This window comes from Marmota flaviventris, chromosome 19 (genome assembly GCF_047511675.1).
Source record: "Marmota flaviventris isolate mMarFla1 chromosome 19, mMarFla1.hap1, whole genome shotgun sequence".
Lineage (NCBI taxonomy): Eukaryota > Metazoa > Chordata > Mammalia > Rodentia > Sciuridae > Marmota > Marmota flaviventris.
In genome coordinates this window covers 1,501,670-1,518,708 of record NC_092516.1, presented here as the reverse complement: position 1 = coordinate 1,518,708, position 17,039 = coordinate 1,501,670, and the positions used below count along the sequence as shown (strand labels likewise).

General features: G+C 60.7%; 1 protein-coding gene across 1 annotated transcript; it reads right to left on the bottom strand.

Moving 5' to 3' along the window:
* Positions 1-11,017: 11,017 nt before the first annotated feature.
* Positions 11,018-15,079, bottom strand: LOC114084139 (LITAF domain-containing protein-like). The gene is made up of 5 exons (XM_027925316.2): positions 15,017-15,079; positions 14,667-14,903; positions 13,174-13,230; positions 11,493-11,637; positions 11,018-11,158 (listed from the first exon to the last, which is right to left on the bottom strand). The coding sequence occupies exons 2-5, from the start codon at positions 14,779-14,781 to the stop codon at positions 11,050-11,052; spliced, it is 426 nt and encodes a 141-aa protein (XP_027781117.2). The 5' UTR covers positions 14,782-14,903; positions 15,017-15,079; the 3' UTR covers positions 11,018-11,049.
* Positions 15,080-17,039: the final 1,960 nt, after the last annotated feature.

Below are 17,039 nucleotides of genomic sequence, written 5' to 3'. Positions count from 1 at the left end.
CGACCAGCTGCCACGGTGGGGGCCTGCCTCTCGTTGTCCAGGGCCTCAGAATCGCCTGTTGGCAGCTTCTCGGGCTCATGCTCTTTGGTGTCTGGGTCGGATGGAGATCTGCGATTGCTGAGCTGAGCCCTCAGGCTTGAAGTCGCCTTCAGTTGGGGTGTAAGAGGCGACAGCTTCTTAAGGCTCCATGAGTTACTAAAGTGAGGTGTGCAGGAATTTTTTTTTTTTTAATTGGTTTGGGTTTGACATTAAAGCCAGGGTTGACAAATTAACCATGAAAGACCAGATAGTAAATACTGCCACTTGGGGGCCATGTGACATCTGTTGCCACTGCTCAGCTCTGCTGCCCTGGCGGGAAAGCAAGCACAGGCACTGTGCTGTTTGAAGAGTGGGTGAAGCCATTTCCAAGGCGACACAATTACTGTGAGGGGGTTCCCGGGCGGGGGACCCATCTTAATGCTTGAAGTGTGCCTGGAGGCTGAGGCAGGAGGATTGCAAGTTTGAGGCTGGCCTTGGCAGTTTAGCGAGACCCTGGACTAGTTAGATCCCTGGTATAAAAACTACTTTTCTCGGGTGGAGAAAGTTTGAAGTGAGATGGCCACCACAGTCCAACTAGCAAGTAGGTCCCCTGGGGACAGGGGGGAATCCAAATGACCACAGAGCCAGGCCTTGCTCCTGGGGAGAGCATCTGTAAGCACATTTCAAATACCATTGAGTTAGGACTGTGTCCCCAGGATTTTTTTTTTTAAAAGAGAATTTTTTAATATTTATTTTTTTAGTTTTCGGTGGACACAACATCTTTATGTGGTGCTGAGGGTCAAACCCAGCGCCCCACGCATGCCAGGTGAGCGCGATACCGCTTGAGCCACATCCCAAGCCCCTCCCCAGGGTTTTGTGGGGCCATTATGTGGCAGGGCCTGCCAGTCTGGCCCTTTATCTCCTTAACCCAGCACTGTCCAGCAGAACCTGCTGCTGTGGCGGAATGTCCCCTCTGTTCAGGGCAGTAGCCCCTGGCCACATGTGGCAGTCTGGTGTAGTTGGCTGAGGAAGCAGGATTCCAATTCTGACTCCAGTCACCCGCGGCCAAGGGCTGCCGAGGTGGGGAGCACAGCGCCAGCTGGTGTTCCCTCGCCTGGGGTCGGAGCAGACCATGACAGCGTCCCTGCCAGGCAGGCTGATCCTGCCTGGCCTTGCCCACCAGTGTGGAGTGGGTGTCCCTGGGCTCTCGTTTCTGCAGGATTCAGCACCTGCTTCTCAGGGATGGTGTCAGCCTGAGGCTGCTCCAGGCTCCCTGCCTGGCGGCTGGTGGGACCCACAGGGCATGTCTCTGCCCGATGCTGCTCCTGATGGAGCCCTGCCTGGCCACACCCGCTGACCTCCTGTGATTCCTGTGATGAAGGGCAGGCCCCCCCTCGGTTTCAGCCAGGCTTGAGGGTAGGATGGCTGGTGACAGCCAGGACTAATGAGCACTGCACCCTGGCCTTGAGTTCAGCCGTGGCATCTGGGCAGCTCAGGGACCAGAATTGGGGCCTGGTGGCAGCTCAGTGCTTGCCCGGGCCAGAACGTGTTGAGACCCAGTTTGACTCGCCCCTTCCTTCCACTGCTGCCAAGCTCACCTGCCAGGGCCAAGTGCTGGCCTGATGGGCCCTGAGCATGGAGGCCAGGACCAGCCTTAGGAGACGGTGCAGGAGGAGGCCACGGCCCCATGTACCCCCAGCCTGCTCTGCAGCCAGCTGTGGGCACCTCTCTAGAGAGGTGGAGACCGTGCTCAAGCCTCCCACCTTCCTGCACGGTGGCCAGGTGTGGCTGGAGCGGTGGTGGGGAGCCTGGGTGTGGACTTGGGAATATTCGTTTAGGCTGAGTTGTGCTCAGGTATGACCTTGGGGGTGAGCCAGGGGGTTTCCATCATTCAGACACCTGTGTGCCTCGGGCACCTGCAAACACCTTGAAGAAGAAAAGCCCGTTTTCAGTCTCATTTCTACTTTTTAAGAGGTGACAAGCTGAGGTGTAGCTTAGTGCTATAGCACTTGGCCAGCATGTGCAAGGCCCTGGGTCCTGTCCCCAGGGCTACAAGTAACTAATAACCAAACATGAGAGACATGGCAAGTGCCACTTCCTAACCCTGGGCAATCTCCGTCCCAAGGGCGTGGGGTTGATTCATGGGATCAGGAAAGAGTGCTGATGTGTAGTGACATCCCACCATAAGTACAACTATAATGCACCCATAAAAAAATGTGGGGCAGGTGAGGGGGGGCTGGGCATGGTGGGGCACACCTGCAATCCCAGCGGTGAGGGAGGCTGCGGCAGGAAGATTGCAAGGTCAAAGCCAGCTTCAGCAAATGAGACCCTGTCTCAAAATTAAAAAGGATGGAGGTGTGGCTCCAGATTGAGTGCCCTGGGGCTCAATCCCAGATACCAGGAAAAAAAAAAAAAAGGAAAATCCTGGGCAGAACCTCTCAACGCACCGTGCATCTGGTCACCCTTGAAGTACGATGGCTACCTCTCAGGAGAGCTCGCCTGGTGCCCCAGCAACCCACATATACAGAGAACCGGAGCGGAGGACCCTGCTCCCGTCTGTGGACCTGGCTCAGAACCCAGGGAAAGCCAGCACGGAGAGTTGTGGCGCAGAACAAGGAAGCCCTTCAAGCTGAACTGCTGATGGATCTAGTTCTGGGACTATGGCCTGGCCAGCAGGACTGCTGGGGCTGGGCACCTGTGGAGCCACCGCCTCCCAAACAAGGCCTTTCCTGGGGATCACCGAGGCTGGGTAGCCTCGCCTGGACCCGTCACTGCCCACGGTGTCACCGGAGCCTTCTGCTGTGTCCTGACTTGACACCGGGGTCCTCAATTAGGACAATCAGAGATGACTCCCTCAGTCTCAGCCAAGCACCAAGGTCCCCAGGAAAGCTTCGTCACCGAATCCTAAGATTTCTGTTTGAATGTGAAGCCGAGGCTGCAGGTCCTGCGGGGATGCTGGCTCGGGATTCAGCTTTTCCTGTTGGTCAAGGGGAGTGGGAGAGGCTGCGGTCTGGGGCTTCCCACCTGGAGGAGTCCGTCTGTCCTTCCCTCTAGCTACTGTGACCATGAGGCGGTACTTCCTCCAGCTGGGGCTCTGCACACTCACACGGCCTCCCCCGCCCTCCTCCACACCTTTCTTGCCATCAGGTCCTGTCCAGCTGTTGGGTTTGCAGCGCATCCTCAGGCCTGGGGCAGTGCTGTCATTGACACCCACCCACTTCACCCCGATGCTCCCCTCACATCTCCCTCTGAAACTCATTTGTCTCAGCAAATTACTGAGGCCCTAAGTGAAAGAAATTCATCCCACTGGGAGCGATGGTGAGGGAGATGGCACTTTCATGGGTCACAAAGTCGAGAAACCGGCCAGTCTGCTTGGTTCTTCCTTTATCCCATCCCCCTCTGTCCTGGTCCCAGACCCCAGGTTGCCCAGAGGGTCCCATTGATAAGACACTGAGGCCTTGAACCTCCGTGGGAGCTGGGATGGGGCCTCCATAGGGACTTGGCCCTTTATCTCCTTAACCCAGCACTGTCCAGCAGAACCTGCTGCTGTGGTGGAATGTCCCCTCTGTTCAGGGCACTAGCCCCTGGCCACATGTGGCAGTCTGGTGTAGTTGGCTGAGGAAGCAGGATTCCAATTCTGACTCCAGTCACCCGCGGCCAAGGGCTGCCGTGGTGGGGAGCACAGCGCCAGCTGGTGTTCCCTCATCTGGGGTCGGAGCAGACCATGACAGCGTCCCTGCCAGGCAGGCTGATCCTGCCTGGCCTTGTCCCCTCCTGGTGTCCACAAGCCTCATCCCTGCCGTGTCCTGAGGTACCCACTCGAGCCACTGGCGCCCAGATCTAGGGACAGTCGCAGCAGAGGGTGCAGGACGGGACTGAGGGGGGGGGCTGGGGGAGAGGGTTGGGAGGCAGTGCTGGGGCCCCACAGAAGGTGCCCCAAGTGGTGGCTGCCCAGCACTTGGTTCTGGCTAGAGTGGGGCAGGGGAGGCAGGAGCCAGCTCACAGGTGTCCTCAGGTGGCCCAGCCTTAAGCACTGGAACTTGGGGTGGCCCACATCTGTAATCCCAGGGACTTGGGAGGTTGAGGCAGGAGGATCGTGAGTTCAAAGCCAGCCTCAGCCACTTAGCAAGGCCCTGTCTCAAAATTTAAGAAGATGAAATGTGGGCTGGGCCTGGGGCTGAGCAGTACAGCGCCCGCCTAGCACTTGCGGAGCCTGGGTCTGATCCTCAGCATCACAGAACAATAAATAAATAAAATAAAGGTATTGTGCCCAGTTACAACTGAAAACTAATTACCCTTAAAAAATAGGTGATGCCTGGCTCGGTGGTTAAGTGCCCTTGGGTTCAATCCCTGGTACCAAAAACCAAAATAAAAAATCAATCTTGGTCTGAGGGTGGCAGGGTCTGGGCATGTGTCGGCACAGTCCAAGCTGAGGTGACTGACCCTTGCCCAAACCAATCGCAGCCCCCAGTGGTGAGGAGGGCAGGGCAGACTTGAGCAGGGCCATTGCAGGTCCCTGCAGGGCAGCAGGGACAGGGCAGGGGTCTGGGGTAAGAAGAGGTGGTGCCCGCTGCAGCCACCCTGCCCCTAGGAAGGAGAGGGAGCTCTCTGAGGCACAGGAGAGAGGCTGCAGGCTGCAGGAGTGGGTGGGAGAGGAGGCCCAGGTGGGACCCCAGTTGGACAGCGTCGGCCAGGGGAGGGCGGCTCAGGGAGATGCCCACTGGGGTTGCACTCGGTACCAAGTGCTAGTCCACCCGCAGGGCCAGCTGAGAGCCTGGGTGCGGGTGGGTGAGGGCAAAAGACGGGCCTCCAGGTGGACAGCAGGCTGAAGTCTGCGCTGGGCATCTCAGGGACAGGACCCTTCCCATATCCAGCCAGCGTGGCCTGCGCGTCTGCTGTGCTCCAGGCTCCTGTGGGCCACACCCCACCTCCCTGGTGACTGGAGTCAGAGGAGGCCATGGCATGGCCGGGCGCAGGACACACGTGCAGCAGCGTCAGCAGGTTTATTTCCAGGGCAGGGGTCACACGCGTCTGTAGTGGTAGAGATGGTGCTTGCACACGGGGCACGAGTGGTTCACGTCCTTCAGGCTTCGAATCCAGAAGGGCACGAGGCAGCAGCCCAGGCAGCACCTGCAGCCATAGGGCATGGCCTATAAGTGCACCACCTGGCCCTGGCCCTCACTGCCCTCGGACGGCCAGCCTCCTATAAGCTGCTGGGCGACTCCATAGGCCAGGGATTCCCCATGGTGGTGACAGGCACTGCTGGGGACCCTCTTGTGGCAGGCGTGACTCCCACTGAGTGTGGTCAGTGGCAAGCATCGGGACTCCTTGTCCTTGGTCCTGCCTGTCCTCCACAAACTCCCCTGCTGCCCACCTGGCTGCTAGATGCCAGCCCTTTCTCCCAGGAGGAACCCCCCCTGCAAGTGGGGGCAGGGCCTTTTGGAGTCCAGGGCCAGCCACTCACCCACACAAACAGAGGCCTAAGCACATTAGCCAGTTGAGGACTCCATTGACAGGGGTAATCTCCGTGACGATTTGGTTGCCACAGTACGGACATGTGGTGCGCATTGGCAAGGAGGTCGAGATCCTGGGCAGGTTGGTGTATATTCCTGGAGGGAGGGGTAAGAGGCAGGTCAGACCCGAACCGCCTCACCCCCACCCTTGGGCCCAACCCAGCTGGACACACCACCCCCGCTGTGACTTCTTGTCTTTTGGTTGTTCCTGGTGGTCATCTAAGCACCCAAGACCACCTGGCTAGGGTCGTGCCACCCATTATCCACCTGCCCATCAGCCTCAGGACTCCTCCCCCCCCAGTCATGACGCTCTGGCCGGCGGGCAAAGTCAGGACCCAGGGGGTTTGGAGGACCTCTGGGTCTAACCCAGGTCCCTTCTGTCCAGCCAGTTGCCCAGCTCAACCCCCTTTCTCAACCTGCGGGGTTAGCCCAGTCTGTCCCCATGCCTGTGGTGGCAAGAACAGGCAGCCTCGCCGCTGGACTTGCACTGGACGTTGGCCCACAGGTGTGCCTGGCGACCTGGGACGGCGGCCCTCCCTCTGTCCTTTGGTGGCTGGGTTTGTCAAGAGCGTGCTGCTGAGGCTCCGGGCGCAGCTCAGAGGGGAGCGTTTGCCCAGCATGCATGGGACCCTGGGGGAACCCCAGCGCCCCCAAATAAGCCCCAAAGCAAGAACAAGAACGCTGGTGGCACTCCACAGTGTCCTGGAGCAGAGCCAGGTCTGTCTGCACCCCCTGCCTGGAGAGGGGTGGGGCTGCGCCAGGGTGAGCTCGGAGGCAGGGGAGGGTGACATGCCCCGCACTTGGCAGGAAGCTCGGATGGGGGACCTGAGGGTTGTCTGCGCTCTCCAAGGGAGAGGTCATTGTCACTGTGTCACCCTGAGGCTACCTGTGGGAATTTACTGTCCACTATGGTCTGCGTGAGTGTCTCTCAAAGGTCCATGTGTTCAAGGCTTGGTCCCCAGGGTGGCGCTATTGGGAGGTGTGTGGCCCTTGACTTAGGGGCGGTCGTTAGGTCACTGGGATCTGAGGACACTGTGGGACCCTGGTCTTTCTCTGCTGCCCAGATCGTGATGGAATCGTTTGCTCTGACATTGCCTCCCTGTCATGGGCATGTGGTTTCTGCAGAGGCCCAGAGCAGTGGGACTGGCCAGCTATGGGCTGGAACCCCAGGACTGGGAGCCAGAACAAACCTTTCTCTGTGCATTAGTTGCAGCACTGTGAAGCGGACCCTCAGTCCTACCTGACCGCTCTTTGGAGTGCTTGAGAATTCCTTGGAAAATATGGAGAATCCCCAGACCTAGGCCCCTCCTGGGGGTCTGTGTTCTCCATCTCTGTGATCCAGGTGGAGGTGATGTGCTTGCAGGGAGTTTACAAGCATCTCCTGAGCACCTACTGTACGCCAGGGTGTCTACTAATGACCACACATTGGTCAGAGTGATGCTCAAGGCCACTGACATTGGGTCAGCCTGTGGGAGCCACAGAGAGGCCCTAACCAGATGCAGGGCCACGGAGCCATGGGGCTGGGAGGAGGGCTTTCCAGAGGGCAGTTTGGGCCCATGGTCAGGCCAGGGGCCTGTGGCAGTCTGAGCAGGAAGTGTGTGCGAGGAGAGAGGTGTGGGGCACTTTGCACTCACCTGTGGGCTGCTGAGGGCGGGAGCCTCCTGCAGGAGGGTTGTAAGGAGGCGGTGGCCCTTGAGGAGAGAGGAGGGAAGAGCACCCTCAGCTGCCAGGACTGAGTGCCCACGGGCAGGTGCCCACTCCAGAGAGCAGATGGGGCCTGGAAGGACGCGTCAGCTTGGACGGCTGCGTGGCCGCAGGTGGAGGAGCTGGATTTGAACCTGGGCACGTCTGACTGCACTGTGCCCTCGTGTCCTGGGATACAAGCTCTTCCTGGGAGCAGCACCAGGTGGCCCAGGACACAGGCGCTCGGGCCGTCCATCGCCAGCCGCGCTCTGAGCTGGGTGCTTAACACACTTCCCTCAGTCCTCCTGCCCGTGCAGCACGGGGCTCCCCGATTCCAGGCAGCAGGTGTGAGACTAGACTCAGAGAGCAGGAGACTTTCCTGAGGTCCCAGTAAATAAGTGTGACAGCCAAGGACGGAGCCGAAAGGCCCGACTCCGGAGTCCACGCTGCCATTCTGCCCCTTGCCTCTGTCAGAATGGCTCCCCAATGGGCTGCGCCCAATTCCTTGGGAGGAGGCCTTTATGGGTCCTGGCCTCCACTCTCCCAGACTTGCTCCCTGAGCCCCAGGTCCTCCCGCAGTGTCTGGGCACCCCACCTGCTCATCGGGCCCCAGCCCCTCCTCCCAGCTGCCACCTTGCCCCACAGGCTCAGGAAGCAGCTCCGACAAGGGAGTCCGGAGCCTGGGACCCGAGAGGTGGGCAGGAGAGGGAGCCTCCTGGGTGTGTGTGGGCAGAGGGTCCCCGTGTCTCCAGGGACAGCCCCGTGGCTTGTCCTGCACAGGGACCCAGGGTTTCTCTCCACCACCGGCTCTTCCCGCCCCTCCCAGGAAGGGAGGCTGGAGGCCGGAGGCTGGAGGGGGCTCCTGGGCCTCCCACCCGAGCTTGCTGGGGTGGGGGCAGACGCAAGCCCCTCCCTGTCCTCCCCACTGGCTCCACTCCCCAGGACAGGGAGAGGTCCCCACATCCCTGCCCGGCAGGTTTTCCTCCCTCTCACAGACAAAGGAGGGTCAGAAATGAAGCCCCCTGGCCTCCCCCCTAGGAGTCACTCCCAGCTGTGAGCAGCATTGCCCCTCAGTGCCCTGTGGTCCTGCCGACCCCTGCTGGCGCCACCAGGCATCAACAGTGAGAGGTGACTGGGGACTCTCCAGGGCCATGTCCCCCAGGCCGGGCAGTGACCTGGCCCCATGTGATGTCCGCAGCCACCTGTCCTTGTGGGCTCAAAGAGAGTGTGTGCTGCCAGAGGCCTTGCTGCCCGTGTCCCTGTGGGGTCACCTGGGTGGTGGGGCGGTGGGACTTGGGGGAGGTGGTGAGCCTGGGGATCTGCCCTGGCTGGGCCAGGTGGCCCCATCCCGCCTCCTGCTTCCCCGTGGGCCCCAGCATCCCCCTGTCCCTGGCCACTCTCAGCCCCCGCCCCTCACCCTGAGGTTGGCTCCATTTTGGCTCCTTCTTGTTCCTCTGTTTCAGCAGTGGTGTCCTGGTGACCTGGGGTTCCGTGTCCTCATTCTCCTGGTCCTCATCCTGAGCAGTGCTCATGGTGAGGCTTGGTGGCCAGAGACAAGGAGGAGAGAAGCAACGGCCGCCCCAGCTGCCTGGCTGGGTGACTGACCACTATTGTGATGTCTTCATGAGGCCAGAGACTGCCTTGGCCCAGCTTCCTGTGGAAGGGGCGGGGGCCACCCACAGGCTCAGTCTCCCCTGCCTCCCAGGCTGGGAGGACTCCTGAGGCCAGGGGACTGACCGGGAGCCGGGGGCGGGAGTCCTGCCACACCTAGCTCTTCTCCGAGGGACCCGTGACCAGGACGTCCCCGTCCTCTGGTTTAGAAACTTCTTTAGGCATGGGAACACGTGTGCACGTGGGGTCCACCTCACCAGGCCACCTGACTCTTGTGCTGTCCAGCTCTGGGGACTTGGGTGACACTTGTCTGCACCTCCAGCCCTCACCTCCTCTGCTGTAAAATAAGAGCAACCCCACAGGGCCCTTGAGAGACAGCCACACCACCTGGATGCGCTCAGCGGACGGTCATCTTAAAACGAGAGCAGAGCAGAACTGGGTATGGTGGGGCAGGCTGCAATTGCAGCCACTTGGGAGGCTAAGGCAGGAGGGTCTCAGGTTCAAGACCAGCCTCAGAAACTTAGCAAGGCCTTAAGCCACTTAGTGAGACCCCGTCTCAAATAAAACATAAAAAGGGATGGGGATGTGGCTCAGTGGTCGAACACCCCTGGGTTCCGTCCTCCTACCAAAAATCCATCCATCCATCCATCCATCAAATGTAAGAAAGTCAAAGAAGGCTGGCTGGTGGGGACCTGAGGAGCTCCCGTGACAGTGGCTGTTCTCAATGCCAAAGGCAGCTGAGCTGCACACAGGGTCACGGCTGCCTGGGAGCCAGGACCATGGGGTCCCACCAGGGACTGCAGGACTTGTTCTGTGCCAGGGCACATGGGGACGACCAAGGAGAGCTCAGCCTGGGTGGGCAGAACCAACGGTCATGCCAAGTCCCAGGACCCAGCCTCCTCCTGCCTCTGACAAGGCCGGACCTGGCCACACCTGGCAGTCACAGAGGAGGGACCCTGGCCTGGCAGCGCTCTTTCCAGAAACCCATCCCCAGAGTGAAGTGGCCATTGGTGACCAGGCACCGCGCTGTTCAGGGCAGTAGCTGGGAGAGCGCCCTGTGGCTCCGTCTGGAAGTCACCCAGGTTCCTCGATGTGGCTACTCCTCAGCTGCCAAATGAGCAAGAGAGAGAGATGGGAATGGGGCAGCACGTGTCAGGACAGGAGGGGAGAGGAGGAGAGGAAGAGGAGCTCGGGGAGGAGTGTCAGAGAAACACAAACAGAAGCCGGCAGGGCACACACCTCTAATCCCAGCGGCTCAGGAGGCCGAGGCAGGAGGATCGTGAGTTCAAAGCCAGCCTCAGCAGCTTAGCAAGGCCCTAAGCAACTCAGTGAGGCCCTGTCTCAATATTTAAGAAGATGGAATGTGGGCTGTGCCTGGGGCTGAGCAGTACAGCGCCCGCCTAGGATTTGCGGAGCCTGGGTCTGATCCTCAGCATCACAGAACAATAAATAAATAAAATAAAGGTATTGTGCCCAATTACAACTGAAAACTAATTACCCTTAAAAAATAGGTGATGCCTGGCTCGGTGGTTAAGTGCCCTTGGGTTCAATCCCTGGTACCAAAAACCAAAATAAAAAATCAATCTTGGTCTGAGGGTGGCAGGGTCTGGGCATGTGTCGGCACAGTCCAAGCTGAGGTGACTGACCCTTGCCCAAACCAATCGCAGCCCCCAGTGGTAAGGAGGGCAGGGCAGACTTGAGCAGGGCCATTGCAGGTCCCTGCAGGGCAGCAGGGACAGGGCAGGGGTCTGGGGTAAGAAGAGGTGGTGCCCGCTGCAGCCACCCTGCCCCCAGGAAGGAGAGGGAGCTCTCTGAGGCACAGGAGAGAGGCTGCAGGCTGCAGGAGTGGGTGGGAGAGGAGGCCCAGGTGGGACCCCAGTTGGACAGCGCTGGCCAGGGGAGGGCGGCTCAGGGAGATGCCCACTGGGGTTGCACTCGGTACCAAGTGCTAGTCCACCCGCAGGGCCAGCTGAGAGCCTGGGTGCGGGTGGGTGAGGGCAAAAGACGGGCCTCCAGGTGGACAGCAGGCTGAGGTCTGCGCTGGGCACCTCAGGGACAGGACCCTTCCCGTATCCAGCCAGCGCGGCCTGCGCGTCTGCTGTGCTCCAGGCTCCTGTGGGCCACACCCCACCTCCCTGGTGACTGGAGTCAGAGGAGGCCATGGCATGGCCGGGCGCAGGACACACGTGCAGCAGCGTCAGCAGGTTTATTTCCGGGGCAGGGGTCACATGCGTTTGTAGTGGTAGAGATGGTGCTTGCACACGGGGCACGAGTGGGTCACATCCTTCAGGCTGGGCATCCAGAAGGGCATGAGGCAGCAGCCCAGGCAGCACCTGCAGCCATAGGGCATGGCCTATAAGTGCACCACCTGGCCCTGGCCCTCACTGCCCTCGGACGGCCAGCCTCCTATAAGCTGCTGGGCGACTCCATAGGCCAGGGATTCCCCATGGTGGTGACAGGCACTGCTGGGGACCCTCTTGTGGCAGGCGTGACTCCCACTGAGGGTGGTCAGTGGCGAGCATCAGAACTCCTTGTCCTTGCTCCTGCCTGTCCTCCACAAACTCCCCTGCTGCCCACCTGGCTGCTAGATGCCAGCCCTTTCTCCCAGGAGGAACCCCCCCTACAAGTGGGGGCAGGGCCTTTTGGAGCCCAGGGCCAGCCACTCACCCACAGAAACAGAGGCCTAAGCACAGTAGCCAGGTGAGGATTCCTGGGACAGGGGTGGTCTCCGTGACGACTAGGTGGCCACAGTAGGGACATACAGTGCGCATTGGCAAGGAGGTCGAGATCCTGGGCAGGTTGGTGTACATGCCTGGGTGGGCGAGAGGCAGGTCAGACCTGCACCGCCTCACCCCCACCCTTGGGCCCAACCCGGCTGGACACACCACCCCCGCTGTGACTTCTTGTCTTTTGGTTGTTCCTGGTGGTCATCTAAGCACCCAAGACCACCTGGCTAGGGTCGTGCCACCCATTATCCACCTGCCCATCAGCTTCAGGACTCCTTCCCCCCCAGTCATGACGCTCTGGCCGGCGGGCAAAGTCAGGACCCAGCGGGTTTGGAGGACCTCTGGGTCTAACCCAGGTCCCTTCTGTCCAGCCAGTTGCCCAGCTCAACCCCCTTTCTCAACCTGAGGGGTTAGCCCCAGTCTGTCCCCATGCCTGTGGTGGCAAGAACAGGCAGCCTCGCCGCTGGACTTGCACCTGGACGTTGGCCCACAGGTGTGCCTGGCGACCTGGGACGGCGGCCCTCACTCTGTCCTTTGGTGGCTGGGTTTGTCAAGAGCGTGCTGCTGAGGCTCCGGGCGCAGCTCAGAGGGGAGCGTTCGCCCAGCATGCATGGGACCCTGGGGGAACCCCAGCGCCCCAAAATAAGCCCCAAAGCAAGAACAAGAACGCTGGTGGCACTCCACAGTGTCCTGGAGCAGAGCCAGGTCTGTCTGCACCCCCTGCCTGGAGAGGGGTGGGGCTGCGCCAGGGTGAGCTTGGAGGCAGGGGAGGGTGACATGCCCCGCACTTGGCAGGAAGCTCGGATGGGGGACCTGAGGGTTGTCTGCGCTCTCCAAGGGAGAGGTCATTGTCACTGTGTCACCCTGAGGCTACCTGTGGGAATTTACTGTGCACTATGGTCTGCGTGAGTGTCTCTCAAAGGTCCATGTGTTCAAGGCTTGGTCCCCGGGGTGGCGCTATTGGGAGTTGTGTGGCCCTTGACTTAGGGGCGGTCCTTAGGTCACTGGGATCTGAGGACGCTGTGGGACCCTGGTCTTTCTCTGCTGCCCAGATCGTGATGGAATCGTTTGCTCTGACATTGCCTCCCTGTCATGGGCATGTGGTTTCTGCAGAGGCCCAGAGCAGTGGGACTGGCCAGCTATGGGCTGGAACCCCAGGACTGGGAGCCAGAACAAACCTTTCTCTGTGCATTAGTTGCAGCACTGTGAAGCGGACCCTCAGTCCTACCTGACCGCTCTTTGGAGTGCTTGAGAATTCCTTGGAAAATATGGAGAATCCCCAGACCTAGGCCCCTCCTGGGGGTCTGTGTTCTCCATCTCTGTGATCCAGGTGGAGGTGATGTGCTTGCAGGGAGTTTACAAGCATCTCCTGAGCACCTACTGTCCGCCAGGGTGTCTACTAATGACCACACATTGGTCAGAGTGATGCTCAAGGCCACTGACATTGGGACAGCCTGTGGGAGCCACGGAGAGGCCCTAACCAGATGCAGGGCCACGGAGCCATGGGGCTGGGAGGAGGGCTTTCCAGCGGGCAGTTTGGGCCCATGGTCAGGCCAGGGGCCTGTGGCAGTCTGAGCAGGAAGTGTGTGCGAGGAGAGAGGTGTGGGGCACTTTGCACTCACCTGTGGGCTGCTGAGGGCGGGAGCCTCCTGCAGGAGGGTTGTAAGGAGGCGGTGGCCCTTGAGGAGAGAGGAGGGAAGAGCACCCTCAGCTGCCAGGACTGAGTGCCCACGGGCAGGTGCCCACTCCAGAGAGCAGTTGGGGCCTGGAAGGACGCGTCAGCTTGGACGGCTGCGTGGCCGTAGGTGCAGGAGCTGGATTTGAACCTGGGCACGTCTGACTGCACTGTGCCCTCGTGTCCTGGGATACAAGCTCTTCCTGGGAGCAGCACAGGTGGCCCAGGACACAGGCGCTCGGGCCGTCCATCGCCAGCCGCGCTCTGAGCTGGGTGCTTAACACACTTCCCTCAGTCCTCCTGCCCGTGCAGCACGGGGCTCCCCGATTCCAGGCAGCAGGTGTGAGACTAGACTCAGAGAGCAGGAGACTTTCCTGAGGTCCCAGTAAATAAGTGTGACAGCCAAGGACGGAGCTGAAAGGCCCGACTCCGGAGTCCACGCTGCCATTCTGCCCCTTGCCTCTGTCAGAATGGCTCCCCAATGGGCTGCGCCCAATTCCTTGGGAGGAGGCCTTTATGGGTCCTGCCCTCCACTCTCCCAGACTTGCTCCCTGAGCCCCAGGTCCTCCCGCAGTGTCTGGGCACCCCACCTGCTCATCGGGCCCCAGCCCCTCCTCCCAGCTGCCACCTTGCCCCACAGGCTCAGGAAGAAGCTCCGACAAGGGAGTCCGGAGCCTGGGACCCGAGAGGTGGGCAGGAAAGGGAGCCTCCTGGGCGTGTGTGGGCAGAGGGTCCCCGTGTCTCCAGGGACAGCCCCGTGGCTTGTCCTGCACAGGGACCCAGGGTTTCTCTCCACCACCGGCTCTTCCCGCCCCTCCCAGGAATGGAAGCTGGAAGTTGGAGGCTGGAGGTTGGAGGCTGGAGGCTGGAGGCTGGAGGGGGCTCCTGGGCCTCCCACCCGAGCTTGCTGGGGTGGGGGCAGACGCAAGCCCCTCCCTGTCCTCCCCACTGGCTCCACTCCCCAGGACAGGGAGAGGTCCCCGCATCCCTGCCCGGCAGGTTTTCCTCCCTCTCACAGACAAAGGAGGGTCAGAAATGAAGCCCCCTGGCCTCCCCCCTAGGAGTCACTCCCAGCTGTGAGCAGCATTGCCCCTCAGTGCCCTGTGGTCCTGCCGACCCCTGCTGGCGCCACCAGGCATCAACAGTGAGAGGTGACTGGGGACTCTCCAGGGCCATGTCCCCCAGGCCGGGCAGTGACCTGGCCCCATGTGATGTCCGCAGCCACCTGTCCTTGTGGGCTCAAAGAGAGTGTGTGCTGCCAGAGGCCTTGCTGCCCGTGTCCCTGTGGGGTCACCTGGGTGGTGGGGCGGTGGGACTTGGGGGAGGTGGTGAGCCTGGGGATCAGCCCTGGCTGGGCCAGGTGGCCCCATCCCGCCTCCTGCTTCCCCGTGGGCCCCAGCATCCCCCTGTCCCTGGCCACTCTCAGCCCCTGCCCCTCACCCTGAGGTTGGCTCCATTTTGGCTCCTTCTTGTTCCTCTGTTTCAGCAGTGGTGTCCTGGTGACCTGGGGTTCCGTGTCCTCATTCTCCTGGTCCTCATCCTGAGCAGTCTTCATGGTGAGGCTTGGTGGCCAGAGACAAGGAGGACAGAAGCAACGGCCGCCCCAGCTGCCTGGCTGGGTGACTGACCACTATTGTGATGTCTTCATGAGGCCAGAGACTGCCTTGGCCCAGCTTCCTGTGGAAGGGGCGGGGGCCACCCACAGGCTCAGTCTCCCCTGCCTCCCAGGCTGGGAGGACTCCTAAGGCCAGGGGACTGACCGGGAGCCGGGGGCGGGAGTCCTGCCACACCTAGCTCTTCTCCGAGGGACCCGTGACCAGGACGTCCACGTCCTCTGGTTTAGAAACTTCTTTAGGCATGGGAACACGTGTGCACGTGGGGTCCACCTCACCAGGCCACCTGACTCTTGTGCTGTCCAGCTCTGGGGACTTGGGTGACACTTGTCTGCACCTCCAGCCCTCACCTCCTCTGCTGTAAAATAAGAGCAACCCCACAGGGCCCTTGAGAGACAGCCACACCACCTGGATGCGCTCAGCGGACGGTCATCTTAAAACGAGAGCAGAGCAGAACTGGGTATGGTGGGGCAGGCTGCAATTGCAGCCACTTGGGAGGCTGAGGCAGGAGGGTCTCAGGTTCAAGACCAGCCTCAGAAACTTAGCAAGGCCTTAAGCCACTTAGTGAGACCCCGTCTCAAATAAAACATAAAAAGGGATGGGGATGTGGCTCAGTGGTCGAACACCCCTGGGTTCCGTCCTCCTACCAAAAATCCATCCATCCATCCATCCATCAAATGTAAGAAAGTCAAAGAAGGCTGGCTGGTGGGGACCTGAGGAGCTCCCGTGACAGTGGCTGTTCTCAATGCCAAAGGCAGCTGAGCTGCACACAGGGTCACGGCTGCCTGGGAGCCAGGACCATGGGGTCCCACCAGGGACTGCAGGACTTGTCCTGTGCCAGGGCACATGGGGACGACCAAAGAGACCTCAGCCTGGGTGGACAGAACCAAGGGTCATGCCAAGTCCCAGGACCCAGCCTCCTCCTGCCTCTGACAAGGCCAGACCTGGCCACACCTGGCAGTCACAGAGGAGGGACCCTGGCCTGGCAGTGCTCTTTCCACAAACCCATCCCCAGAGTGAAGTGGCCATTGGTGACCAGGCACCGCGCTGTTCAGGGCAGTAGCTGGGAGAGCGCCCTGTGGCTCCGTCTGGAAGTCACCCAGGTTCCTCGATGTGGCTACTCCTCAGCTGCCAAATGAGCAAGAGAGAGAGATGGGAATGGGGCAGCACGTGTCAGGACAGGAGGGGAGAGGAGGAGAGGAAGAGGAGCTCGGGGAGGAGTGTCAGAGAAACACAAACAGAAGCCGGCAGGGCACACACCTCTAATCCCAGCGGCTCAGGAGGCCGAGGCAGGAGGATCGTGAGTTCAAAGCCAGCCTCAGCAGCTTAGCAAGGCCCTAAGCAACTCAGTGAGACCCTGTCTCAATATTTAAGAAGATGAAATGTGGGCTATGCCTGGGGCTGAGCAGTACAGGGCCTGGCTAGCACTTGCGGGGCCCTGGGATTGATCCTCAGAACCACGGAGCAATAGATAAATAAAACAAACATATTGTGTCCAATTACAACTGAAAAATAAATACCCTGAAAAAAAATGTGGGACGTGGCTTGGTGGTTAAGTGCCCTTGGGTTCAATCCCTGGTACAAAAAGAAAATCAATCTTGGTCTGAGGGTGGCAGGGTCTGGGCATGTGTCGGCACAGTCCAAGCTGAGGTGACTGACCCTTGCCCAAACCAATCGCAGCCCCCAGTGGTGAGGAGGGCAGGGCAGACTTGAGCAGGGCCATTGCAGGTCCCTGCAGGGCAGCAGGGACAGGGCAGGGGTCTGGGGTAAGAAGAGGTGGTGCCCGCTGCAGCCACCCTGCCCCCAGGAAGGAGAGGGAGCTCTCTGAGGCACAGGAGAGAGGCTGCAGGCTGCAGGAGTGGGTGGGAGAGGAGGCCCAGGTGGGACCCCAGTTGGACAGCGCTGGCCAGGGGAGGGCGGCTCAGGGAGATGCCCACTGGGGTTGCACTCGGTACCAAGTGCTAGTCCACCCGCAGGGCCAGCTGAGAGCCTGGGTGCGGGTGGGTGAGGGCAAAAGACGGGCCTCCAGGTGGACAGCAGGCTGAAGTCTGCGCTGGGCACCTCAGGGACAGGACCCTTCCCGTATCCAGCCAGCGTGGCCTGCGCGTCTGCTGTGCTCCAGGCTCCTGTGGGCCACACCCCACCTCCCTGGTGACTGGAGTCAGAGGAGGCCATGGCATGGCCGGGCGCAGGACACACG

Bases quoted from the DNA above. Each gene is read 5' to 3' on its own strand.
- LOC114084139 (XM_027925316.2), bottom strand. From the start codon at position 14,781: ATGAAGACTGCTCAGGATGAGGACCAGGAGAATGAGGACACGGAACCC. The intron at 13,231-14,666 runs GTGAGGGGCAGG...TCTCTCCTCAAG, and splicing joins AAAATGGAGCCAACCTCAGG to GGCCACCGCCTCCTTACAAC. The intron at 11,638-13,173 runs GTGAGTGCAAAG...TCGCCCACCCAG, and splicing joins CCGCCCTCAGCAGCCCACAG to GCATGTACACCAACCTGCCC.